Below are 27969 nucleotides of genomic sequence, written 5' to 3'. Positions count from 1 at the left end.
AACCACAGAATAGGTGGGGGTCGGACTGAGCGCATTAGCAGGCGCCACTGGAGCCCATGTGAGGGAAGCAGCGATGGGGAATTGGAAATTCAATAAGAGTCTCTACGCAAGTCTTTAAAATAGATGTGGCTTTGTTCGCCTGAAAAGAACAAAACTTGAAAAAAAGAATACATTTCAATGGACTGCAAACCAGAAACAGCTTGAACAAGTTAGCGGATGTGTGAAATGTTGCTTCACGAAAAAGCCCGAGATCTGTGTTTGTGACCGGAAAGTCTTCATTTTTTGATAAGATACACCCATTGATAAGGGAATCTGTGTGCCCTGAAAAAACAGATAAAACAACATTTGTTACATGGGATTGAGAAAGCTACTAAGTGCCAAGGGTAGAAAAGGGTACACTCGTGCCATATATACCTTTCAATTTCATCATGGGAATCAATTGATGTCCCTCCTGATGAAGGCCTAGTCAAATTGAGGGACGGTGCAGATAAAACCTCCCCCACATAGAGGCCGAAACACACGTCTGTCAACACTGTTTTGTTTGCGTAAAAGAAGTGCATTAAAGAAAGAAGTGCATTAAAGAAAAGATATGGAGGTCTGAGACGGAACACATGACCTTTGAAAGTCAGTTTAGATTCTCATGTGCCTGCTGCTGTCATTTGTTCAGAATAAAATGTTGTAGTAGGGTGTGAATATTATAAATGGCCTGAGGAAAGGTATTGAGGCGACAAGTCCAGACCAGTGTTTGTGTAATAAGAAAATTGAATTTACGGTTAAGTGGAATATATCTGCTTTAAACTTTTTTTCGGAGTCATTATTACTAACCCCATCACCCAATTCGGTGAAAAATAGCCCACCAGAGTGGACTTGAAACAATTTTGTGGGTGCTTTTGAGCTTTTTTATTATTTTTTATACAATAACAACATTGATTTTTCTACATTAAATCAATGAGCACAGTAATGTTTATGCAGGTAGAACATTTTTGAATGGAATGTGACTAAGTGAGAATGATGATGATAAATGGCTGGTCAGAGTCACATAAAACACGTGTCTCACACAGGTGTTCTTTTTTCTAGACTTGTGTGCTGTACAACTATCTTTGGCTACTTCTCTGGCCCTTCTTCGGCCACCTCTCCTCCCTCCTTCTCTGCCTTTTCCCTGTTCTCCGCAGATGAGGTTTCTAGACAAGTCCGATCTATGAAAGTCTCATCAAAACAGGTTCATCCCTGTTCCTCCCAAACCATCAAGGACCACATTGACTCCCTGGCTCCTGCTCTGGCCGACTTCTGCAACCACTCCTTCGCCACTGGAGTCTTCCCATCCCCCCTGAAGCACTCCCTTGTGCACCCTCTTCCTAAGAAACCCTCTGCCAACCCGTCCTGCCTGGCTAACTATCGCCCAATCTCCATCACTCCCTTCCTGGGCAAACTCCTGGAAAAGCTGGCCATCTCCCAGCTTAATCTTCACACTGAATCTGTTGGTTGTCTGCAATCAGTCTGGCCAGAAGCACGGAAACTGGTCTCCTGAACATCCGTGAAGACCTGCTCTCCAACCTTGATTCCAACACCCACTGAGTCCTCATCTTACTCGATCTCTCTTCTGCCTTTGACACGGTCAACCATGCCATCCTACTCAATCGTCTCTGTGATAACCTGGGTATCACCAGTCAGGCCCTGGCTTGGCTGACTTCTTTCCTCTCTGATCGATGCTCCCAGGTCCAACTTGCGTCCTTCCTCTCCTCTATCTGTATCTCTACCTGCGGTGTCCCCAGGGGGTCTAACCTCTCTCCCTGGCTGTTCAACCAATACCTGGCACTTCTTGCCCACCGCATTGCTGCTCTCTGCCCCAACTTTCAGTGCTATGCGGATGACACTCAACTCATTTTCAGGCTACCTTCGGCCACCTCTTCTCCGTCTCTCATCTCTGACTACCTGTCTGCTATCCAGGAGTGGTGTGCCACCAATTATCTCTGCCTTAATGCCAGTAAGACTGAGATTCTCCTCATCGGCACACCCGCTCTCTCCTTTCCTGTCACTCTCTGGCTGGCCTCTCTTGGCCCTCTTCATGCTCCCACCTGCGAGGCTAAAAACCTCGGAGTCATCTTCGACTCCACACTTTCCTTCTCTCCTCACATCTCTGATGTCTCTAAGAAGTCACACTACCAGCTGCACCTCCTTAGAGGTTTTCTTCCTTTCCTCTGCTTCCCCCAGAAGCTTGCTGTCTCCAGAGCTCTGGTTCTCTCTAGGCTGGACTATAGCAACAGCCTATTTCTAAATCTGCCTGCTTCTACTCTCTGCCCTCTGCAACTCATCCAGAACAGGACTGCAAGACTTGTCCTTGGCCTCAAGCCCAGGGATCGTATCTCTCCATGACTGAAATCTCTGCACTTGCTCCCAGTGACTACGTGGATTACGTTCAAAACCCTCTGCATTGTCCACAAGGCCTTCTGGGGCCTGGAGCCTCAATACCTTCAACTCTCTCTTCCTAAATATCTTCCTTCTCGAGCTCTTCGCTCATCTGCCTCCAACTCCTTCAGGGTCAGTCGCTTCTCCAAGCAACAAGTTGGTGGTAGATCTCTTTCTTCAGCTGGGGCCTCCCTTTGGAACAGCCTCCATGCCTCCCTGAAACTTGAGTAGAACCATCTCCGGTTCCTGAAGCACCTCGAAAACCTTCCTCTTTGCTTCTGCTTTCTCTCCTCCTCTCCCCTGCTGAATTCCTGGCTGAAACTGTACTGGTTACCTGGCTACCATCTGATCTCGGGCCCAGGTCCCCTCCCTTGCCAGTTACACACCTGCACTGCCTCCCTGGCAACACCCACACTTGGGGACTGTTTTCTGTATGCCTACAGTCCCCCACCAGCACTTGACACATGATGTCTGCACTTACCCTTGCACTTGCCACCAGCTGGCCCTACTTCTCCTATTGTTTTATTTATTCTACTCCCCATGTACGGCACTGTCCCCACCCCACTCCGCACTTTTCCTCTTCCCCCTTCCCCTGCACTTGCACAATCTGAATGACACTTGGCCTAGTAGGATTTCTGTCTCTGTCTTCCCTCTGTTCCCCCTCCCTTGCTGCGTCGCGCCTTGAAACACTTGTGTATAGGCGTGTTATAAATGCCATATCATATCATACTCTTAATTTGCTCATGCTGCATTATGCACATTTTGTTCAAGTTCCAGAAAAGATACATTTCTAATACTTAACCAGGAAAAAATAAGAGCTGCTAAACAAGGCTGCACGCAGCAAATTATTGTGAACCAAATATTTTGCACTGGCCAAAACTGCTTATGTAATCGGCCGTTCTCCAAAGTGCTGAACTCAGATCACTTTCCTCTGCTCATATTCCCCCCTTTGCCCTTGATTGGCACTTACCCATCCGACCTGGCACTTCACATCTCCAGCTCCTTATAGCAAGGGTAGCAAGTGCAGCAGGAAGAGCGGGATAGATTGGGACATAGTGATGGTATTCCATTCGGAAAACATGAAAAGTGGAGATGGTATGTTATGTTATGATGATTTATACCATGGACCGCTGCCAGGTTCATGGTCTCCAGGCGCTCACGTGGATCTGTGAGAAAAGTGGGTGAGGTTGGTTAGTGAGGAAAGAGGTATACGATAGAAGTTGTCCTCTTCTGTTGATACTTGCAGAACCAGGAGAAACAGGCATCTGTGTGTCAGCTTTCTGGGCGTGCTTTGTTGTGTGCACTGGGCTTGTTGTATCAAGAGGAGTAGCGTCCAGTGTCTGGGTTGTTGTTAGTTTGCAACTGTTTGGTCTTGTGGTGTGGTTAGCGGGGGTTGTCTGGTTTTGTGTGTTTTTTGTGTGTAGTTTTGCTGGCCCTTTTGGGCATGTGTACTACATGATAGGTATGCAGGTGTGGAAAAGAGGAGGTGGTGGTTAGTTGGTTTCTGTTTGGCTCTGTGTGTGTGGTTGTTTTATTGATGATTCTTTGATCCGTATTGTCCCATGTTTGCTTTGGTCCCTGAATATGGTTTGTGGGGGTGCACATTTTTATGCTTGTCTCGGTGAGTTGAATAGCCAGGTCTTCAGTCATTTTTGGAAAGTTTGGTGGTCTTGCATCATTTTTATTTACTTTGGTAATGAGTTTCACAGTTGGGCTATCAAATGGGAGAATGCAGTTCCTCCGAATTTCCTTTTCTTATAGTGTTTCGTATCTATTTGGAGGTTTTTGCTCGATTTTAGGTTTTTTTCTGGTTGGTAGCGGTTGATTTTAGCTTGGAGAAATTGGGCTCCTTGTCCGTGTAGTGATTTGTGTGTGATGCAGAGCGCTTCAAAGTTAATGCATTTTTTTACTGCCCTCCAGTGTAGACTTCTCAGGGCTGGTGTGATGTGGTCTCTTATTTCGTCTCAGGAGTAGTATTGCTGCAGTATTTTCGATGCGTTGTGTTTTTGAGAGGCATTCTGGCATTCATAGGAAGAGGCTGTTTGCACAATGTAGTCTTGATAGTACCAATGAGATGATTGTGAGGGTACTGTGTGGGAAGTTGAGGTAGGGGAGTAACCCTCTTATTTGTCGTAGGATGTAGAAGCAGTATGTTTGCTATTACGTTCACTTGTGGTTCTTGAGAGAGTCCGTTGTCCATGACGATTCCCAGGTTTTTTATCACTGACAATGTCTCAGGTTCGGCTCCCATGCACAGTGGCCATCTCGGGTATGTTGGTGTTGCATTGTCTTTTTGAGAGGAGATCATTATTTCTGTTTTGGTGAGAATTAGCTTGAGATTGTTGTTTGTCATCCAGGTGTGTGCGTCTGTGAAGCATTTGTTGTGGGTGTTATTTGGGTCTTGAGCAGAGGTTCTCTTGGAGATGAGTTGGGTATCGTCTGTGTAGTTGTAGGCGGTCAGTCCATGGGTTTGAATGAGTATCATTAGAGTGGACATGTAGATATTGAAGAGGAGCCGGGAGATGCTTGATCCTTGTGGTATGCCGCAGGTGATGTTTTCAGTGTTAGATCTAAAGGCCAGTAAGTGTGTTCTTTCTGTTTGTTTGGTGAGGAAGGATTTCAATCATTGTAGTGCAGATTTCTATGCCGCGTTCCTCCAGTCTCTGTATTCGTGTTGTGTGTCTGACTGTGTCGAAGGCAGCTGATATGTCTACTAGTATGAGGGCCGATTGGGTGGTGTTGTCTACAATTATTTTTAGGTCTTTCTATATTGAGAGAATTGCTGAATCAATTCCTCTAATGGGTCTGAAGCCAACTTGGGAGTGGTCAAACATTATGCTGCTTTCTACATGCTTGAGTAGTACTTTGTAGATGTGGATCTCAGGGATTTTCGCTGGGTAAGGTAGATTTGATATAGCTCTGTAACTGGTCAGTTCTTTTGCATTTCCTGTTTCATTTTTTAGGAGGGGCTTGATGTATGCTGATTTGAACGTTTTAGGTACTATTCCCGTGTTTAGGGATCTGTTTATAATTAGTCGGAAGTATGAGGCTGGCGTTCTGTGGTTGAGGAGTTTTTTGAAGATTCCCGGTGGACATAGGCCACTGGGGGATCCGGTGAGGTTGGTGTCCTATTAGTCTGATGAAAGTTTCTTCGTGTATAGGTCCGAAACGATTCAATGTTGTGGTGGTTGGTGGAACGCTGGTTTCCGGTGGTTCTGGGGGAGTGGTGGCTTGCATCGATAGTCTGGTGTATTGCTTCTATTTTTGTTCTTACATGGGTTGTGATGTCACATAGGGATTGTGGTGGTACGATGCATTTGTTGCACAAGGTTGGGTTTTTAATCTCCTTGATGAGCTTGAAAAATTATTTTTGTCGGTTTGTAGCCGATTGTATTCTTGTAGTGTAATATGTTTTTTTGATTTCAGGCCTGATGATTTGTACATTCGGATTTGTCAATGGTATTTGGTTTTGCCTGATTGCTTATAGTGATTTCTCCATTCTTTTACCAGCTTGGAGTTTGTTTTTTGAGTTCCCTCCGTTCTTCTGTGAACCACCTTGCTGCAATTTCCTTTGGGGTGGGTTTGAAGAGTTTTGCAGGTGCTAATTGGTCTAGGGCGTCAGTGATCCAGGTGTCAGGTTTCTCTTCTGCTTAGTCCAGAGTCATTCTATTTAGCTGGGAGGTGTTTGGTTTGGTTGATTCCAATAGCTATTTCCAGGTCAAGACTAGTCCAGTTTCTTTTGATTGTAGCAGGGAGTTTTATGTTTGTGGGCCTCGTGGGGTTTGGAATTTTGGCAAATAGGATCATGGTCGATATGCTGTAACCCACAGTTGCATGTGCCTCGCTGTGGTTGTAGGATTGTGGTGGCTTGCTTTTTTGTCTCCTCGGTCTTGGATTCGAGTTTGTGCAGATGTGCCTTGATTTGTTTTAGTATATATTTCTAGAGCTGCTGCAATCCGAATTTAGGGAAACTGGTATTCAATTTTGGAGACCTGGCTGACAATTTTTACAAACTTATGTAAATCTATGCTCCAATAGTGTGATGGGATGTCAACATTGATAGAACTCATGAAGATATTGGTGACGTTCTGTGTGGCGTCATCAGTGAGGTAATGTATGAGCAGTGCATTTGGGGAGATGTGGGTCCATAGTAACCTTAGCTGGGCCATTTTGAATCGTTTGAGTGTTTGCCTGAAATTCCTTAAACTGAAGCATTCCAATGGTATTTATTATGTTTCTGTAACATTATTTCCAAAAATGTCTCCTGGGCGGCTAACTTTAATGTCTCTCGCACAAATTGGTTTTCAATGAATATCATTGGTTTTGTGGGTTTATATTCTGAGCATGCATGAGAATAAAAATGATTTTAGGTACATGGCCCATGTTTGCAGGACGTAGCAACCAAACTGCACTGCTGTGCAAGCAGTCAGGACCATGTTTGGAGGATGCTTCCTCTGAAAAAAACAGATGCTAAGCCGTTAATTTACCCAGTCATTGTACATTGTTCAATTTCGCTTTTTCACAACAAAAATCAAAATAAACAATAATTAAAATATGTACCGCAGTTGGAAAATGTTGCAGTATTGTCCCTGGCTTTCGCAGATAATCTGTTAATCTACTGGAGAGTGTGACTGCCCCAATTAATTTTCTGCTCCGCCAGGGAGTCTACTGGTGTCCAAATGATTAGATAGGTGGTCGACGGTCTCTCTGGATGCCCAGGAAACCCCTGTGAGGGGGCCCCTCTATGGGCTGCGCACCGAGGTCTTTGAACAACAGCTCCTTCAGTGACAGTACTACAGACAGAATTTACTTTTGCATTACAGGTCCTTTTTGTGTGCAGGCAGCCAATGTGTTTGTTGGGGGTCTCTATGTGTGTGTTGTGGGGGGCTGTGTTGGGGGCATCCATGTGTCCTGTATTTCTTGGTGGGTATTTGCGTTATGTATGGGGATGGGATCTCTGTACATTCCTTGTCTGTGGAGAAAGTGTCTGTGTGTGTTTGGGGCGTCAGGGGCAACTTTGTGCAGTGGTTCTGTGTGTGTTGAGAGACCAGGATTGAGTGGGGATTCCTTCGTGTCAGTGCAAGTCCCCTGCCTGTTTGAGGGTTCCCTGCATATGTACTTGAGGTAACTTTGAAGGTGGTCCCTGTTTATTGAATAAAACGGTCCTATGTGTGTTTATGTACGTGATTTGTTGTGGGACTCTGTATGCGAGTGCAGGGTCCCCATGCCTGTGGAGTTATTTCCTGATTGTGGTAAGAGCCCCTGGGTGTTTGGTGAGTCTCTCTGAGTCTGTTTTCTCTGCTGGGTCCCTAACAGGGGGCCCTTGAATGCCGAACTTGCATGAGATGGAGACTGTGTATATCCAGTAAGAATCTTGAAATTCCAACCATGCATTTTGTAACTGCCAGGGTGGGGTATCTCCAGTGAACGTCCTCAAACCCATGTCATGAGTTATGCAAAAGCGCAAGATGCATAGTTGATACGGTGGTCGTAGAAATATTCTGTTGCATTATGCATACATGGAACTGCAGATGTCTGACTCCCACTCATGTCTGATGCATGGAGGGGCTTAACGCTTCTCTAACATCATGCATGGGGAGTCTGGGACCCACAGAGTGGCCTTTGACTCCGATTGTCCAGTATACATGAAGGCCTTCCTCAGTCCTTTGCCTGGGCCTGATTGGCAGCCCCACCAGATTTGCAGTACACTATCTTTAAGGAAATGTAACACTGTGTGTAAATAGACTGAGGTTGCCTAAAGCAGTGTCTTCCCTTTCTTCTTTTCCATACAAAGATCTCCTTTGCACCACCACTATCTCTGGAATTATCTGGCAGGCAACCTCACGCCTTTACCTGATTGCATTTTGTTAGGGTGGAAGGACATCTTGTTTTTGACATCAGGAACAAAGAGATGTGATAGTTGCTTCTTCTTGTCTAATTGAATTCACTTTAAGCAATGGTCCAGTAATTAAATCACCACAATTACTATTGCTCACTTGTCCTTGTTAAAGAGAGTACAGTTTGTCTGATCTTCCCCTCTCAGGGTTCCATCGCATATGTACCCCAGCAAGCCTGGATCCAGAACGCCACTCTTCAGGATAACATCCTATTTGGGTCACCACTGGAAGAGGACCGCTACCAGAGGGTGCTTGAGGCCTGCGCTCTCCTTCCAGACCTGGAGCTGCTCCCCGGAGGGGATAAGACTGAGATTGGAGAGAAGGTAAGTGAGGCGGGTACTCATAACAAGATATGAGTGGCAGGTAAAATTATATGTGAGTGGGTGGTGTAGCAGGTGATATTATATGTGAGTGGGTGCTGTAGCAGATGATATTATGTTAATGTTAAAGTTTTTTATAACGTGGACGGGTGCCACTTGCGTGGTCTCTCGGCTCTTTGGCGGTTCTGTAAAAAAAAAAGGAAGGGGAGCGTAGGTTAGTGGGCGGAGCAGGAGAAAGAGCAAGGGAGCTGTGATTTGCTGTTGGCAGCTTCACTTTGAATGTAACGTTCACTGAGCTTGGGTAAACTATTTGGGAGCCGAACATCATGTGGTGTTGTGCAAGGTTTTGTGTGCTATGTCCTGTTGTTGCAGTGTTGTGAAGTGTGTGCGGTTTGCTGTGCTGAGGAGTTCTAGTTGTTTTAGTGCAGTATGTGAGAGGTGTATGCAGAGGGTATATTGTTAGTAACAGTTCAGGTTGTTGGTAGCTGTGGCTGATCTTCAGCTTTTCGGTTTATTAGCTGTATCTTCTCTTCTTCTGTGTTCCCTTTCTACTTATAGCGGTAAAGTCGCCTCTGGGTGAAGGGTTCTTCCACTACTTTGCTACTTTGTCTGTTGCCGAATTCTTAGTGCAGTCCCTATTTCTGATTAGATGCCTGTTCGAGAGTGGTCAGTGGGGCAGGGAGTTCTTTAACTGGATTCCCTTGGGGGTTAAGTTCTAGTAGGGGCGTAGTTAGTGTCTGGTCCAGTTCCCTCTTGTTGCCTTTACTCGTGGCATGAGCAAAGGGGTAGGGTGGGCACTGCTAATATATTTAAGGTTGTAACGTTTCAATTCTTTTCACAATTTATTATGGGAGCACACCCTATGACCTAGGCACAAGGTTGTAGCAATATTTGATTTTTCAAGTATTATTCTTTATTCCTGACTCCTCAGTGTCACATCATTATTCGCTAATGCATATCGGACTTTGTCGAAAAGCTTTTTCGAGCAGCCAGCACGGACACGCAGTACGGAGAACTGGAGAATGTGTAAGCTGCTCAAGAGGGCTTGTTCGGAAATTCTCTGGGTGATTGAAGTATAACAGTAACGATAAATAATTGACAGTTTCGATAGCCCTGACGATGGACGGAATGCATTGGCGAATAATGATGTGACACTGAGGAGTCAGGAATAAAGAATAATACTTGAAAAATCATATATAGAATTGTGAATCCATGATTAAACTACAAAAATATTGGAACAAAGTAAACAAATTGACTGAAATACCACATAAACCCCGGAAAGGGTTTTTTGAGCGAGCACACTCAGGAACGGAAGTTGTCCGTTCCTAAATCTCAAACTTTACTCGTGGCATGCCTGGAGGTGACCCTCCCTTTCCCATTTCCATCCCTGCATTTCCTTGGCCTACTTCCCTGTCCCTAGAGTTTCTAGCTTATACCACTCTCTTTTCCAGGAGCTTCATGTTGGCCAGGGAGGTGGGTGCGCGGTAGCGGGGTGCTTCTCTTTCCGGTCCTATCCCTCAGTCTTGTTTTTCCTGGTTACTTCTCTTTTTTCCTGTACTTGGTTGAACGGGAGGTGTGCGGACGTTGTTCAGTCGGCTTCGTTGTGTTTGGAGTTGAAGACCCATGTTTTCAGCAGTTTCCTGAATTTTGTATGGTCCTCCATGGTACAAATTTCCCTGGGAATGGAAGTCCATAGATTTGCGGCTAAGCAGGAGAATGCTGAGCCGCCCAGTTTTTTCTTACGGTACCATTCGGGTTCAAGGTGGATGTCGCTGAAGGATCTCTGGGTTCTAGCTGGTTTGTAGATGGAGAATTTCTTTTGGATAAAGTCTGCTGCCTGGCCGGGCGTTATGCACAGGGCTTTGAAGATTTCTTTTTGACCGAGAGCCAATGTGCATCCTGAGCGCTGGTGCGATGTGATCTCTTCTGCTGAGTTTGAGGAGGAGTCTGGCTGCCACGTTTTGTATTTGTTGTAGTTTCCTCATTAGGTATTCTGGCATTCCAAAGTATATGCTGTTAGCATAATCAATCCTGGACATAATGAGGCATATGGTGGCCAGTGTTTTGTGCGTGAAGGAGAGGAATGGTAGGATCTTTTTTATCGTTTGTAGGAGGAAGAAGCATTTCCTGATTATTGTATTCACTTGGGGTTCAAGTGCTAACCCGTTAGCCAGTGGGTGGTGGGTGTAATATGCGAGTGGGTGGTGTAGCAGCTGATATTATATGTGAGTGTATGCTGTAGCAGATGATGTATGTGAATGGGTGGTGTAGCAGGTGATATTATATATGAGTGGGCACTGTTGCAGGTGATATTACATGTATGTGCTGTATTTGTTTACTATAGCTTATTCTAAAGAAGGAACATGTTCATAGATCTAGTGTGATTGTGTTCAGTGCTGAATGCAGTGAATAAATAGTGCATACACAGTGAACATTTTAGGTTACTCGTAAAGGGAGTTGTCCTTCTATGAAACGTGCATGCTGGGACCCAAGTTTAGAAAGCCCATGTAAGGCACAGATTTTTTTAAATTTTAAATGCAAATGCCATGGCTCAGTATAGTCCTACACGTGTGTCCACCATTCTCTACATTTCTGTGCTATATAAAATGGCATTAAAATCATGTTGCTTGGAGAGAAATCTGAAAACCGAGTATTTCAACTGTAATCCGACTGTACAACTTATTTCACACCTCATGTTTGTTGTAAGTGTTTCTGAACGCATATCAGACTGTAACGGCATGTCAGGATAAACAATAATGTTCTGGAGGGTTGCCCAAAGAAATACCAGTGGCCCTAGATTCATTCAGAGCTTTCCAGCCCTCACTCTTCAGTGTTGTCTCCCCGGGAGGAATGGGTATGCCCGGATAGGTGACCCAAGGGGGGCATGCTTTGAGGCCCCGGTTGGACCTCCCTGATGAGGAACAATGTGCAGAAAAGATGTGTCCTGTCAGGCGAGGCCCTGTGAGTTGCAACCCACCCTGATTTGCATATGATCTTTCCCTTTCTGTAATGGCGTGGCAGGCAGAACAACAATGGTTTGCAGAGTTTCCCATGAAATGCCAGTGATTCTTGATTCACTTCGACTCTTTCAGTCATCACTCTTCAGTGCTGCATTTGTCACTCTTAGAGGGACGTGTGCCCGGATAGGTATGCCCAGATATTTTGCTCAGTAATTCAAAGTAAAGGCAGAAGGAAGCACCAAATAACTTTATTGGTATTTCACACAATGTTTGCATTGGCCCATGACAAAACAAAAGTCTTCTATGAACGTTAAAATGGTGAGCAAAAATGTAAATTTCAGATTCATTATTCCAGAATGTAACTCAGTGGCAGGCTTTTGGAACGAAGGCGGGTGGTAACGGATCAATAAGGGTGACATAATATCAATAAATGGTGGTGGGGTTAATAATATATAAACAGTGTGCCCAAGACTTTGGGGGCTGTAGCAGAACCTTCCTACTGCCTGGGACTCAGTAACCGTAAGACTATATAAAAGGAAGGTTGTGTCTTAAGTTTCTGGACCAACAGACTCACTCTGATATAAAGTGAGGTTAATAATCTTCAGGGAATGGGGATAAAAAGTATTGGTAATTGTGAAGGCCTCATGAAGAAGGACACAGACAACAGAATCACTTTTCCTTAAAAGCAAAGGTTTATTTCTCAAACGTCAGGATGGCGTAAGGCCTAACTTGCCCTATGCTAAGGTGCGATTTCCCTACCTAACGAATCCAAGTATAGTCTGTGTCAGTAAGTTCAACTCATAAGTCCGTCCCTGTCCAACACCTATACATGCCCTCACAACTAAATGTCTACAATGTGCAGTGATGTCAGCAACCAATGAAACAGTGTTTAAAATATTGTTTTCAGCTTCTTCTAGCTCCTGCCTTGTTTTCAGCTTTCCCTTTCTCAAGTTCAAAACAGTTCGACAAAAGACCTTGCAATTTCCTTCCCCAAGTTCAACAAAATTCCACAAAATGTCCTCAGGGTTCTCTTCCCCAAGTTCAGTACAGTTCCACAAAAGATCCTCAGGGTTCCCTTCCCCAAGGACAACACGGTTCTCTTGACTTTCAGTTCACAGTTCAACATCTGTAGCAATTCTACTTTATAACCTTTCAGGCTTTTTCATCAGCTTTCTTTATCCACCTTCCTTTCATTCTCTTATACATTTATTAGGCATAACCAATGCAGCCTCTTGACTTTTCTAGGTGCAGTTGTCGGACCACACGGTCCACCCATCACAGGTCATGCAACTGATAACCACTTTGTAATGTTCAGGACTTTCCTTGGACTTCCTTGTCAACACAAGTTTCCTTCTGCAACTGTGTCATTAGTCCTTGTACACTTTTGTATTACATTGCCAGCCTTTTAACTCTGTTAACATGTGACTTTTATACACTTTACTTTGTGGTATCTCTTCTTGTCACCACCTTGCTTTCACACTATCCCATAGTGTATCTCAAATACTTTTCATGCACCTCCTAGGCTTTCATTAGTTGCTTAGGGTTGATATGCACTTTCACTCAATTCCAAGAATGCGTTTTACTTGGTTTCAATGCATTCCGAGCTTTTCATTACTTTCCCTTCACTCATGCAGCTTTTCATATACAATATACGTTTCTTTCATTAGTTCAGTATTCAATAGCTCGCTAAATACTTTGCCGTTTGTTTGTGTTTCAATATTTCACATTTGGTTTCAGACCCATTTGTTGCATACTTTTACTTGACCGGCATATGCCGTTAAACACACCATGCCCCTGCAGGGCTCCCACCTGAGTGATCTTTCCCTGTGTGAGAAACCTGAGGGTGTTCTCCCCTCGAACCTCGAGAAACCCTTATTCAGGTGGCCCAAGAAAGGCTAACATGCTCCGATCCCAATTCTGGGGCCAAAAGAGCGAGAAGGGCTCACCTGGAAGGGGGATCCTGGGGTTGTACTCAGGGGAATAACCCAAGGGAGACTCAGTATTATACTGGAGTAGAAGGAGAAGAGGGCGAGATTCCTGAAACCTTCGTATGCTGTATTACATCTGCCTCCCTTCTTCCCATTAGATCTCTCCTGTCCAAACTCGAAAAACCCTTCATATCTGGTGAAGAACCGAGATGCCCAAACCCTGTTGCAGTCCACAACCACAACTCTAAGAATCCCTGTTTTTCTGTTCCCTACCCGAAAAACCCCAATCATTTTCTCCACTTCCCTCTGATAATTCTATTTGAAACACCCAGTCGATCTTAAGCAGACACTACCATTCCCACAAAACCCCCTGTCCGTCTCACGATAATAGTCCCGGTCATTCCCATCTGTTTCACAAACCCCACCAACCTCTCCCTTCTAAGGTCATCAACCCTCCTGATATGAGGGTTGTAATTCCCTGTAGCACCTCTTCCCCATACTACCCCGTAGGATACCCTGACACTCCAACCCCCCACCCCCTTTTCCGACACTAACACTTTTGCACATCACAGACAATGGACTAATAAAACAGTGTACCTGACATGCCCCAACCCAAGGGTCAGGCAGAGTCAGGCAATTGACCAGAATCACACACACTTGACGCCCCTTTCCCTTCCCCACAGGGATAAATGATGGAGCATGAAAACACACTAAGAGCAAGGCAGACCACACGACGAGACAGCTATCCAGACCCAGCAGTTCAAGAGAAGGAAAAAAAGGGGACTGAAACCGAGAGGGCAACAAGGAGTGAAGCGACCTTGCCCTTTCCACCCCAGACCCGTGAACACTTCGTAGGAGGAAACATAAGACTGCGAACAATAGCCCATGTGTGTTGCAGCAGATGTCAACAGTACACGGAGCATGCCTATGCTGATAAGCTGGAGCGAGGGTCACTCCTTCTACTGGGGTACTGGCCTTGACTCCAGATACAAGGAAAGCCAAGAGGTTCATCACAGCCAGTGAGTCGAGGGGGGAGCCGATAAGAAACCAAACTGTTTTGAATGAAAGTCACGAAGTGGCAATTTGAAGAAAGTTCAAAGAACTGTAAAATTGTTAAGGGAAAACCAGTTGCAGAGGGGACCAGCACCAAGAGGGTGCTTACTCGAGAAACTCTGGTTGATACTGTGTTGATTGAAACTATAGATACCAGAAGGCCGTAGGAAAGCCGCCAAGACAGGCCATAGTGGTCATAAAGGAGGTCTATCAAAATTCCATTACAATCGAAAGTATTTGACAGACAAACTGTTAAGAAAGCAAGGGAAGTGAATCCTGCATCAAGAAGAGAAAAACCTTTGAAATGTAAAGGGGAGCGAATCCCACTAAAGTGAAATGTAAATGTGAAGTGGCAAGAGTAAACCCGAAGGAGGGATGCCGATAAAGAGGGGCAAAGTCTAAAGTCCCAAGAAACAGTGTGTCGACAAAGGCGAACCCGGCAGAGGGATGTCCACAGGAACTGTTTAAAAAGAAATTAAAATTTGTGAAAGAAAACTTTTTGTTTGAAAGCCATAGTGAACCCAGCGGGGAGGGGTGAGATTCGAGAGGGGTCTGCACACGGAAGAGGTGAAGAATCATCACCTCAAGTGTAATCCGAAAGGAATGTTTTGTTGTCCTCTGTAAACCTATCAAGCCCTCGGAAGCACGAGATTGAATCACTGAAGGTCCTGAGATCACGAGAAACTTTTGGTGGATCTGTGCCCGGAAGAAGGGGATCCAGTGGTGAACCCATTATCCTAAGTTCATCGAGAGAGAGGAACTTTGTGAGGGCTTTGCGCCTGGAAAATGGGGACCCAGTGGTGAACCCATCACCCGAGAGATACGCCATGGCTGCCTCCAAACTCGTGTCTGGGTCCGGGCTCTTTGAATGGGGACTTACCGGGTCATTCCAACCTTGGAGGAACCGGTAAATCCCCATTCAAAATACCCTTCCCCTTTCCCATTCGAGCCCCCATAGGGCTCAATGGGAATGGGGAGGGAGCTAATAACGGGCCCGTTAATAATGGGCGGTAAGGGGTTAACGGCACCAGCATCCTTACCGGCGCCGTTAACCCCTTACCGCCGTAATTGTAATGACCCCCTTGGTCTTTAAGAACCTGATAGCCGAAACTGAACTGTTGACTCTGGGAAGACTTGAATGTGTGCTACGCTCAGGAGACCCACCTTATCCCGTGCTCAAAACGTGGGGAAGGGAGACCCCTGGCAAACACATCCTGATGTAATATTTGTGAACACGTCTTTCTTTTAAAAAACCTATCCCACACTCTTTCTATATTTAGTTGTAAGGATTTGGCAATATTTTTTTTTTAGTATAGGCCATTTATTTTGACAGGACGCCACAAAGACTGCCTTATTTTCATTTGATGGTCGACGCTTGCGCCCATCTTAGATTTAAGTTTAGATTAGGGGTTTTTCAAACCTGCATACAGATTAATAAACGCCCTTGAACTGTGATCACTTGTGCCTCTCTTTACTGTTGCCACCATGAGTTCCTTCTCCTGTCAGTCACCGCTTTGCGGCCACTCACCGGTGTGCGGCCACTCCTCCGGGTGCTTCTGGTTCTCACTCGCTCCTCTCACTCTCTCTGGGAGCTCGCTTCCCCCAGACTTCCCAGCAGCTTTCGCCGGCATATGGGAGACTTCTGTGTTCCCCACTCCCAACGGGGAACACACGGCACAGGGCTCTGCAGAGTTCTTGGCCCTCTCTCGCCCCACTCTGGCCTCAGCGTCTTTTTGACTTCCCTACAGTAACCAGCTCCCTTTTCACCGGCCCATTGTCTGCCTGCTCCACCTATGATTGCTGCACTCTCCTGCCCAGATGAATCTCTCTGTATTTCTCTGCGGCCTCCCTTCATATGCACTTGCGAACCGATAATTGGTTGCTGGTGCTAGTCCTTTGCCTGACCATGATTATTTCTGTCACTGGGACACCCCTGACCATAGCAGTGTTCTACAGCCCTCTTCCTCATCCCAATACTGCAGTTGTGTGCACAGAGGGTAGTGTGCATTACTCCTAGTTGCCTCTTTGTCATCCCAGTCTTAAAGGGATATACATAATGGGCAGTTTGGGAAGACTGATACTAACCTACAAAGGTAGAGGGAGGGTAGGGTGTATTCTGATAAGGGAAACAGGGATACCATGCTTCATTTAAAGTAACTTTCCTCCACTGCCCAAGGTCCCTCCACCCAGGTAACCCTCCCTTGTATATCCATCCCTCGGGTTGGCATCCAAAAGCGATGGCCCTTCCCTGGCCACGTGAGAGGGAGACTCAAAGGGAGTAGATGGGAGGATGCCCTCAGGTTCCTCACATAATCCCATGGGATAAAAAACAAAATTGAGCATGTAATTACAGACGCATATACAACAAGGTCAACTAGACTCAGGCCTATGGCAGCAGAGCTACATAGTATTGTAGTTGTGATTTCTTAAATATGCGGCCAATTTAGTTTCTCCGAGTTTGGCTGATCCACAAAACTGAGTAATTTTGAGTTGTTAGCAGTCATTGCACTCTGACAGCTAAAGTCTTTGTTGACCAAGCTTGTATATATGCATGATATTTACAAAAGCTTTATTGTTAGGGTGACGTTTGTTTATAAAAATAAATTAAAAAAGGAAACAGGTACCAAGCCCAACGTGGTTTAGGAATTGAATGATTCAGTCATACAACTCACATAGACATACATGACAGATATAAAGCTCTTTGATCATTCTCATCTTCCCAAAACGCTCTTCAATATGCAAAACAGCCAAAACCTCATTGGTTCTTTTGGTGCCACTTCATATTATATTTGGAGTTCTTTCTACTCAATACACACATGCACTGTGTTAAGCAATCACTTTTATATTAAAATACACGACCTGCATTTTTTAAACTGTTGCAAAAATTAAGGTTTCCCCTTCAGAAAAGTAAAGGTTAAAAATGGTGTGTCATTTTACAGTATTAAACACATGCCTATGCTTAAGTGAAGCACAGAGTTCCCACAGGTGGGAATAAAATGATGTTCAGAAGCAAGCACCAATTTCCCTACACAGCCCCCCATTTCAAAGTTCTGTGGCCGCCCAAAAGGGGCAAGCATGAAATAGATCATTAAGAAGTTAAAATGGCAAAGAGTAAATCTGAATGCGCAAGTGAATCAATAAACCTGTGAAAGGATACCCAAAGCCATGGAAAGGTGAGAACACAAACTGTGTGCCAAAGGTACACACTGTTTCACAGCTGCAAAGGTGTACCATCAAAATATCCATTTGGCCATCTTTAGAGAAGCTGCTTAGTGCTAAGCAGGCACATGGCATCCCTGTTGGGTTTATTACGCGTCTTTGACAATATTCTGCTGCACGCTCAGTACTACCAGGAGAACTAACTGCAAAGTATGTCACACAATGAATAACTGTGATGTTTATAAGTAATCTTTACATTCATTATATTTTTAAAACAAGGTATGACACATCTCAAAATGTTCCTATGTATTGTACAGCCCAACCAACTCTACAGAGTTAAGAAACATTTTAAATTACCTTAAACGCAAGCTGGCAAGATCCATAGCCTAAACCACACCCACAAAGGTAATATTGTGCTGGAAGGCCAAATCCATTGCTCGATTTTACTCTTGGAGTATTGGGTATTTTGAAAAATTGCACAGACAACATTGATGTAAACAGTATGCACCACTTCATTTGTTATACTCCACAGTGAGAATGCACAGCCAAAGATTCCAAGAATCTTCGCCAACGGTCTTTACTCTACTGAGGGCTCTATGCCCAGGCAGAGTTTACAAACTTCACTTGGGAATTTAATGGTGTTCCAGACCAAGGGTTTGGAGGTACATCGGCAGCAGGTAGCTTGCCTTATTTCCATTTTGCTCCCTGCTAACACCAGAGCTGTAACCAAGAGAAGGGGGTGAGTTCATTATCTTCAACATTTATTTAAGATGTGCTTGAACCACTTGCATATATTTCATATGTAAACTTTACCATTTGACAAGACAGGATGTAGAAATTTAGTTATGCTGCATTAATATTACGGACCAGTCTAGGCTCTTCTCATTGAGTGTCCGCAGTCAATGGGCCTCATTCCGACCCTGGCGTTAACCAAGGCGCTATTAGCGCCTTGGTTGACGCCGTTATCTTTCCGACTCCGCCATGGTGAATGGCGGAATTACCGCCCCATTCCAAGGTTGGCGGCGTCGGTAATTCCCCATTCACCATGGGCCCTTCCCCATTCCCATTTTTGCCCCATAGGGCTCAATGGGAATGGGGAAGGTGCTAATTACGGCACCGTAAATTACGGTGCCGTAATTAGCTCCAAGGTCCCTTTGCGGGTTGGTTTTTTAACGCCTGCAAAAAGCAGGTGTTAAGTTCCAACCCGCAAAGGGAACTCGGAATAGGGCGGTAAGGGTTTAACGGCACCGGTCTCGTTACCGGTGACCGTTAACCCTTACCGCCCAACTCGGAATGAGGCCCAATGTGTTGAGAGAAACCAGATATTAGCATTGAAACCAAAATTCCTGGTTCCGGCCTTCTCTCACTTGTGTTCAGTTGGCAGACAGCTTATGTTCTTATCGCTTCCTCTAAAAGATTGTTTCAGACCAAACCGTAAATAGACAATTAGCTGTAACAATTACCTCTAGTGCAGTCAACTGTAGAACACAGTGCTTTCTCCAAATCCTGGGCAGCAGCTGAAAATACTCTTCCAACTAACATAACGTAGAAGATGACCGGCTTGAATTAATAGAGAGGAAGCATTAGCTTTCTAATCCCTGCAACCTTAAATACGTATTCATAATGTTATGGAGCCAAAATGGGGGGAGGGGGTTAGTTTGGACAACATGGGCAGAGTTTGTCGAAGGGGCGGAATCTGGTGAAGATGCCAGAGCCTGGCAGAGGTGGCGTAAAGTTGGAGCGGGGGGGTTGCACTTATTTGGGCCTAGGGCAGCCGAAAGCCTAACTGCATGTAATGGAATAGAATTGGGACAAAGGAACAAACATACTGCATGCGATAATATCAAATGTATATCATCAATGTTCGAAACCATTGAATATTGTTATTAGAAACTAAACATCCCACCATATATATTTTGTTCTGGTTGCTTGCTCCATCCATTTCATTTTATTGAACCCTCTCTACGCATAAACCACATATCTTTCTGCATTTCCGCTTCTATGCCCTCCCATGACAGCCACTATTTTAGAAATGTGCCATCAGATATAACATCCTGCTCCTTTTTCTTTTAGTTTGTCTATGTTGAAATATTTACTCATACTCCCCCTCTCTACTTCACCCACAGCATAGATTGGTGGGAGAAACATATTTTTAGTGTTTTCACGGACAAATTACCCTATATTTTCCTCTTTCCATCAAATAAGTAATGGAATCTGTGTTGGTGTTATTTTTTCAACGCTTTCAGTTTTTGATTTTTTCTTACACTTGCTTACTACTTACGCTTGGGACCAGCGAGCGAGGACATTGGGCAAATGGGCCAGGGGCCACAGAGCCCAGGGTGGGAATAAAAGAAAGAGGTTCCATGTATTTTCATTTGGGCTCCTTTTACTGTATATTTTTTTGGGGGTGTAAGTTTAACTTTCTTCACTGTTTTCTTTTGTTTTTTAAACTGGAAGGAGTCATCAGTATCCTTTTTGCCTTTCCCATTACATTTTAAATCCCCTCTTTTCCTATCTGTCATCTTCCTCTTTGGATTGTTTTGGATTTAGCCCAAAAAAACATTCACCATCAAAATGGTCTATTGAAAAAATGCACCGAAGAAAAGACAGGTCTCCAAAGAAAGGGTATCTTTGGATTCCTTATTCAGGGTGAGATCACATTGCAGTCAAGAGGCATAAAAAATATAGAAGCAGAAAATCAAGCTTTCAGTGTGAAGGAAGATGTCTGCTGCCTTTTGTGGGATATCCCCATCTACTCCCATTTGGAAATACTGAAATAACCTGCAGCCTTGAAGAAGTTTTATTCTCTTCTCGTGTCACAGATCTGGTGTTACGTTCTTTACCGTAAACTGGTACCAACAAATGAAATTTCTGTGAAGTCCTACTTTTAGTGTTTGATATGCTTTGCCAAGCCTTACTGCCCGATTATGTCTGGCAGCTTTTCAGCCAATGTATGCCTGCATAGATTTACATTACTGAGGAATCAGATTCAGTATTCTAAATCTGTTTTGCATTGTGTTGCCTTCAATAGTAAGACTAACCCATTGCAGGAGACAGCGGGCGCCAGCGTGGCTACATGTCTGGCTTGTTAACAAATGAATTGTAGGAAGAGTCATTTCGTTTAAGCATAAGGAACAATGTGGACTCCTTTATTTTGCAGGGAATAAACCTGAGCGGTGGCCAGAAGCAGCGCGTCAGTTTGGCAAGAGCTGTCTACAGCGATGCTGATATTTTCCTCCTAGATGACCCGCTTTCGGCTGTCGATGCCCATGTTGGCAAACATCTTTTTGAGAAGGTTGTGGGCCCAAACGGAGTACTAAAGAAAAAGGTAAGTTTCCCAACAGATTCACTTTCAATTTTGAGCCACATATCCTTTACATTGGTCTTGTGGACAATCTCTGGAGCTTATGTGAAGTGGCTTGAATCCCAGTCTATGTGCAAGAAGCATCTGATATGCGATATCTTGATGCCTCCGCCACTTCACTCAAAAGCAACTTCATTTATCTGTAATTCAGGCTAGCCAAATGTATCAAAAAGGTGTTTTTTCAGCTTATTCCTTAAACTATGAAGCCTGAGGGCAAACCCCCAAAATTAAAGCTATTAGGCACTTAACATAAACCTAATTCCCTAATTACTTAAAAGTTTGTGAGGGTAAGGTAACTCTAAATAAACAAGAAATCAGAGTGATTCTGAGTTTCGCTGAATACGTTTGCCCGGTTCTACGTAAATCTCTCAGAGTTCAGAGCTCTTTTGATCCACACTCAAAAAGTATGGAGTCATTTTGCTTTAGCATGAAATATACTGTGACTTTCCTTAATTATTTCAAGTTGTTTTAATGTATAAATATGTATCTTTCAAAATTTCACACATATTCTCAATAACACACCTTGCCTCTCCTCCCCTGGGAGATCTGGAATGCATATTGAGGCAAATTCGAACTCAAGACTAAGACATAGTAGGTGTTCAGTCTTGGGTTGGTTCTAGTTGAACGGTTTCATCTCCTCATGGGTGTGATGGAAAATCTACACTTAAGCCTTAGAAGCGGCCACCCAACTGAAACTGAAACTGCGCACAGTCAATGGTAGTTGCCCAGAAAGATTAGAGGACGCATTAACCCTTTATCGGTCAGCGATTGATAGTAGTCCAAGGAAAATGTCTCGTTATCAGCAGATGACAATTGTTTAGAAGAGTGTATGACCACAAGTTAGTCATAGGTACAGAAACCATATCCTCTTAAAGCAAGTTATTGCTATTCACTGGATTTAGTACTATGTAGAAATCCTAATGACAAGGTCACCTGTTTATCATCTGTAGAGTAGGACTAAAGACTGGGCCACAGGGATTCATACGCTCAGGGATGTGACCCCTGGTAGGTATATGGGTGCTCGTCCAGATCTCCCCCAGTCCTTCAGAGGGTTATCCTGGAGTGCAGTCCTTGTCAAGGTTGCTAAAATGACACCTTATCAGCTGGGGGAAATATGGTGCATGGGGAGGAGAGATCCCAGAACTTCTGTTTGACATGCCAAGAGCAAAGGGTACTTAGAAATCTTACCTTGCACCCGGCCACGGGTCCATGCATGGAGTGGAATTGAATCAATAGTGGACTTCGGGCACACAAACCTTGACATGGACCATGACCCAGAGCCATGCAGAAATGACAGCAGTCAGAGGAAACACAAGCAGCAAGATTTTGTGTTTAGTGCGGGCACAGGGAAGCCAGAGTGCCAGGTCTGCAGACTGCCATGAAGGCACCGCCTTTTCATAACATGATGTGCAAGGTTCTTATGATCTCAGGAAATGGGGGCGGGGCACAGGCCAATTCCTATGTACACAGCATACTTATTACCAGCAGGCCGACAAAGGAAATAACTGGCCACACAATTGGTGAGAAGGTGGAATCGCGAAAGAAATATCTTTCAAGAAGCTGATGACTAAAGGGAACATGGGCCCACAACTACTCAATGATACAGTGCAGCAGCTGTCTGAAAAGAGGCACACACCTATTGACTTTGTAGGTTTTAGTACAGTGTTGCATGAGTCGATGGAGTTATAACCCATGCTATCTACCTGTACAGCGCAACAGACACAATATCCATTGTCACTGTATCACAATGTATATTACCTGCTTAACGTATTAACAAACTAAACCTGTATGTATACATATAAGCCATTATGCACCAACCAAGTACCAAGTCTTCATGTAACAATCAAGTTTTTAAGTATTCCTGTAACCCACGCTGTGATACCCGAGGGTTTGGCCGTATAACCAAATGAAATAAAATAAATAAATAAATAGTGAGTAGAGAGAGAGAAGGAGAATCAGGAGAGTGGAGCCTGCGTTGTCCAAGTCAAGAAGGTGAATTAGTAACAGACGGAGAAGGAGGTGGCTGAAGCAGTTAAGCCAGTACTTAAGTTAATCCATGTTCATTGAAGGAAAAGGCTACATATACTAGGAGACCTGCTGAAATCCTGGGCCCAGAGACTGGCAGGGTCCCAACCTTGAGGAAAACATTCAGGGGGTAATTTTATGAGGGGTTGAGTGCAAATGTAAGGCGTACAAAAGCAAGGAGTACGCTGTTTGCACTGTACTTTTGCACCTCAATGCATTTAAAGTAGGTGTGGGAGCATGAAAGGAATCAGCATTTCCACCATGCATTCCTTCTCCTCCTCCTTCACATACCTCCTGGTTTTGTGCCTATGTGAGACTTTCATGCAGGAATCCATTGTAAATGCTACCTGCAAAGTGTACTTTGCAGATGCTATTTAGATATTTTTAAAAACTGAAAGCAAATTACAGATTAAAGGCAATTTCGCCTGTTTGGACTCTTTAATTTTCCACTCTGTTTTGTAAAAAATCTAAATTGCCTGCAAGGGACTCAATAGCACATAAGTGCTAATGTTAGTGATGCACTTCATGCAATTTGTACTTTCTATGAATGAATCCCTGATAGCGTAAGTACTGAGGTGGGAGGACAATCCCTACACCAGCATAAAGAAAAGCAAAGGGCAAGAAGGGATCCATACAAGGCTTGTTCCGTTAGCTGCGGTGAGATGCTTCTCATCCTAAAGCCCACGCGAAAGCAAGACAAACCCGAAGGCGAAGACAAAGGCCAAGATCCATTCAAATACCAAGGCAAGCACGAAGACCAGGCAAAAGACAAATGCCAAGATCATCAACCCGAATACCGAGGAAAAGACAAAGACCAAGATCAAGATCAAGCCAAATACCAAGACAAAGATCAAGGTAAAGTCCAAGACCAAGATCAAGCCAAAGACCAAGGCCAGTATCAAGCCAAATACCAAGGCAAAGACAAAGACAATGGCCAAGATCAAGCCAAATAGCAAGGCAAAGACTAAGGCAAAGACAAAGATCAAGGTAAAGACAAAGGCCAAGATAAAGCCAAATACCAAGGTAAAGACGAATACCAAGACAAAGACAAGGAACCAAAGCCAAGCCAAAAAAAACATATCCAGAAAGTATCACAATCTGGACAAAAGCAATGGAGCTATCAAATACATCACGGCAATGCGCAGGCTAGCCTGGGGCAAATTTGTAGATGTGGTAATAGGCTGCAGCCTATGATGAGGAATCATGACATTAATATGTAAAATGACCAAACTGAGTGAAAAGCTATTCAGCTTTTATGGGCTTTACACATATTCACCACTTCCGGGGTCGTTGAAAACCTGTCTGAGCCATTGTATTCACAGACCCACTTAGCTCCATGAAAAACCGATTTGCCAATTTGCTTTGGTGTCATTTCTTTGTTTCTGTCAATATATTGTGGTGGACTGATAGGTGGGTTCACAGGGGAGTGTCAACAAGGCACCAGAAAAGGGATTTATGGTAACCAAGGAGTGCAAAGGTGCAGTTACAGATGACAGGGAAGCGCGCGGACAGCAGAACGGGCCAATCCGCAATGGAATGCCATCGGTTAGAAGAACCACAATGTCTGAAAGCAGCCTTTTGGGCTACATTGGAGCTAGAGAATAAGCCACCAGTCCCTTAATGGTGAGCAGCAAAAGAAGCCCCGAAGACAGTGCTTCTTAAAAATGTAGGCATCAGATATGACCTGTCAAGTACTTGTTACTGCTTTTAATGCTTTCATGGATATTGAAGACACAGGTATATCTTTTTGTGAGAGGACAGAACATGATTTTGCAGTTGAGTTAATCAATGTGGTAATTTCACAAAATATTACACTACATATTGCACTCCATATACCACCAACTTGAATAAGTGGTTATCACAAGACCTGTCTATCGTTCCTTCCATTTTAAAATGGGGTTCTTCATGAAGAATTTAGCATCCCTTCATTCTACAGTCGTATCCCTCCACTTTGACTGCTCGACAGGTCCTTTAGCGCTTCTTCTTGTAATTCTCCCCCAAAGTGCACTAAGGCAGCTAAACAGCAGCATCAAGTGCTTTACAAAAATCAAATAAATAAATAAGGCAAACATATCTACTCACACTTGGGGTTTGAGAATGAAGCATGGTCATAAGTAGGAAATTAATAGGTTTTTACTGTGTACCGTTGTTTCATTACTGAGTTGTAAATTACTTCAGAGAAGTTACTTTACGGCAGCAAAATAGTTCAATGTATGTTGATGGGTAGGGGAAGAGAAGGCGAGAGTACACATCCAAACCCAGTGCTCCTCCATTCCCGTTTATTATTGGATGCTCGATTTCGAGAAGGATTCAGTATATTACGACCACTCCAGATTCCTTACAAATAGAGACCCAGAATATACACTTAGGCCCTCGCTAAGTGTTTAACGGCGCCGGAAAAGGCTGCGCCGCCATTAAACACTTAGCGCCTTACTACGAGGTCACTTTGCGGGACACGACCTGAACGGCTGGTCTAGACCAGCCGTTAAAGTAGGGACCCGCAAAGGGACCTTGGTGCTAAGTACGGTACCGCAATTTGCGGTACCGTACATAGCGCCTTCCCCAGTCCCATTGAGCCCTATGGGGCAAAAATGGGAATGGGGAAGGGCCAATGTTCAATGGGGAATTACCACCCGCCAACCTTGGAATGGGGTGGTAATTCCCCATTGAATATTGGCGGACTAGTTACGGTACCGGCACCAACCATGGCGCTAATAGCACCATGGTTTAGCGCCAGTATCGTAATGAGGGCCTTAGTCTTGGTGAACAAATGGTCCAACAGGAAGTATGACGATGGTACTAGTTTTGTAACTTCTCGATACAAAATGTTGCATTTGTGTCTCCTGGTTGAGAACCCATCAGGACCTTGATCATGCATGCACCCTGCCGCAACCATCCACCATCTAAAGTGTGTTTTCTATCTGGCATTGCAGACCAGAATCTTAGTGACACATGGCGTAAACTTTCTGCGGCACACCGATGAAATTGTGGTACTGGTTAATGGAACTGTCACGGAACGTGGATCATACAAAACTTTGCTGGCAAACAAGGGGGCCTTTGCTGAGTTTCAAAACACATATGCAAAACAGGAAGACAACAGGACTGAAGGCGAGGCTACAGGTATGAAGTACTACAAAGCATGCAAACAAAAGGCAGAAAGTATATGCACCTGGAGGTGTGCTGTGTATGTTATGCAGTACCTTTTTAAGGGAAATGCTAGCCATTTGCACAGTGTTTTGGGGAGGAACAAGGTCAACCAAATGGGAAGTAACAGGAGATTATGATTTGCTCATCATGGGCTGCCCAATGAATCTGTAAGCTGGTGGACATTGGGTCATGGGACCTTCCCCAAAATAAGAGCAGGTCATCTCAGCTTCTATGGGTGAAGACTATCTAATGGCAGAATATAATCTGATTGATGCGGGTTGCCTCTGCGTTTTGATCCCCGAGGGTGATTGAGTCAGTCAAATCCCAAATACCCAATTGTGTGATGCCAGTGTGGGGGTGCGTGCAGGTAGTGGGTGGTTGTCTGAATATGGAAGGCTTATCTTTGAACATACTTTGTGATACTTCTAGACTGCCGACCTATTTGGTACCAGGGTGCTCCTAGATAGGTTGGGATTTTTTCATCTATCCCACACTTTCCAGAGCCCTGGGCTATATTTAAATATGTAGCTACACATTTGCATATATGTGTGCCAACTACAGGCTCCAGGAGGCCAATCTTTGCAGGGAAGTCCAAAACTCGAACAAGTAATACGTGTTAGGGGAATAATACCACACATTACAATATGGAACCAATAAATAAGTGACCTAGTAAAGAGGGAAGTTGGAAAAGCCCTCTGAAAGGCCAGTAGGGGAGTCAATCACATGCCAAGTAAAGCTGACATATGATTGACAGGACCAGCCTTCAGGAGGTACCTCCCACTGACTAGGCGTGCACACTTCTTTCATATGCCTGTTTCTAATCAAGTGTCGTGCTTTTTCTGAACTGCACTAGTTGTGTAAAGACGTTGCCGTGGTAATGACAACAGTAATTACATTTTACTTTAGAGGAGTGTGTGTGTAGCGCAAATAAATCATTAAAAAGTATTAGATTACTGGCGGCTGAGCTATCACTTAGGGGGTATCGTCTTTGCTGCTCTTCATCTGCCTCTGTAAGATTCCTAAATGTTTGTATCCATTTTCAATCAATGGTAGAAGATGTTTGCCCACTAATTTAAAAGGGGGGAAGGCTATGCACAGTCACTTCTCAGGAGGTCAGAATTCATGCACCAACACTCCCTATGATGTCACTGGGGGGTAAATTGACTCATAAATACCAAAGGAAGAATTGGGGGCTCGGGAGTGAAACCCCACGAATATTTAAAAAATAAAACCAAATAAACGCATTTTTAAGGTCCAAGAGAAAAAGACCTTTAGAATGCTGGTTTTCCGATCAATATAAAATCGGGCATTGTAAATTGGTCTTTTTCTCTTGAGACCTTTAAAATGAGGTCTTTTCACATAGAGCCATAAAATGACCTTCAAAGAGGCTAAAGATATGTCAAATCTCATTGAAAAATGTTCTGGTCTGCCATATATCTTTGAAGGCCTAACCCCTGATGTCCTCCTTCTATGGCTGTTTTATCACCTTTGTAAAAGTGTCCCAATTTTTGGTTTGGAAAATATGGTTGCTCTAATCAAGTGACAGTTCAATTTTGGATACATTGAATACAACAGATTGAGCGCAACAATAATAACACTCACTGCTTTCCAGACGCTTCTGACCACACAGGGCAGTGAATGAAATTCAGCCTAATAGCCAAGCAGGAAGAGGTGATCTCTGGCAGATCATGGTGCTGGGAAGCATCAATT

General features: G+C 44.2%; 1 protein-coding gene across 1 annotated transcript in view; it reads left to right on the top strand.

The window, feature by feature from the left end:
• The window catches only part of ABCC2 (ATP binding cassette subfamily C member 2), a 467216-nt gene that overhangs the window by 281453 nt on the left and 157794 nt on the right, over window positions 1-27969 (top strand). The window contains exons 17-19 of the mRNA XM_069611520.1: window positions 8450-8626; window positions 20884-21051; window positions 26046-26232. Coding sequence (XP_069467621.1) covers window positions 8450-8626; window positions 20884-21051; window positions 26046-26232 — 532 coding nt within the window. The remainder of the gene's footprint in view (window positions 1-8449; window positions 8627-20883; window positions 21052-26045; window positions 26233-27969) is intronic.

This window comes from Ambystoma mexicanum, chromosome 8, assembly GCF_040938575.1.
Source record: "Ambystoma mexicanum isolate Mex_15411 chromosome 8, UKY_AmexF1_1, whole genome shotgun sequence".
NCBI lineage: Eukaryota > Metazoa > Chordata > Amphibia > Caudata > Ambystomatidae > Ambystoma > Ambystoma mexicanum.
This window is presented reverse-complemented; position numbering and strand designations above follow the sequence as displayed.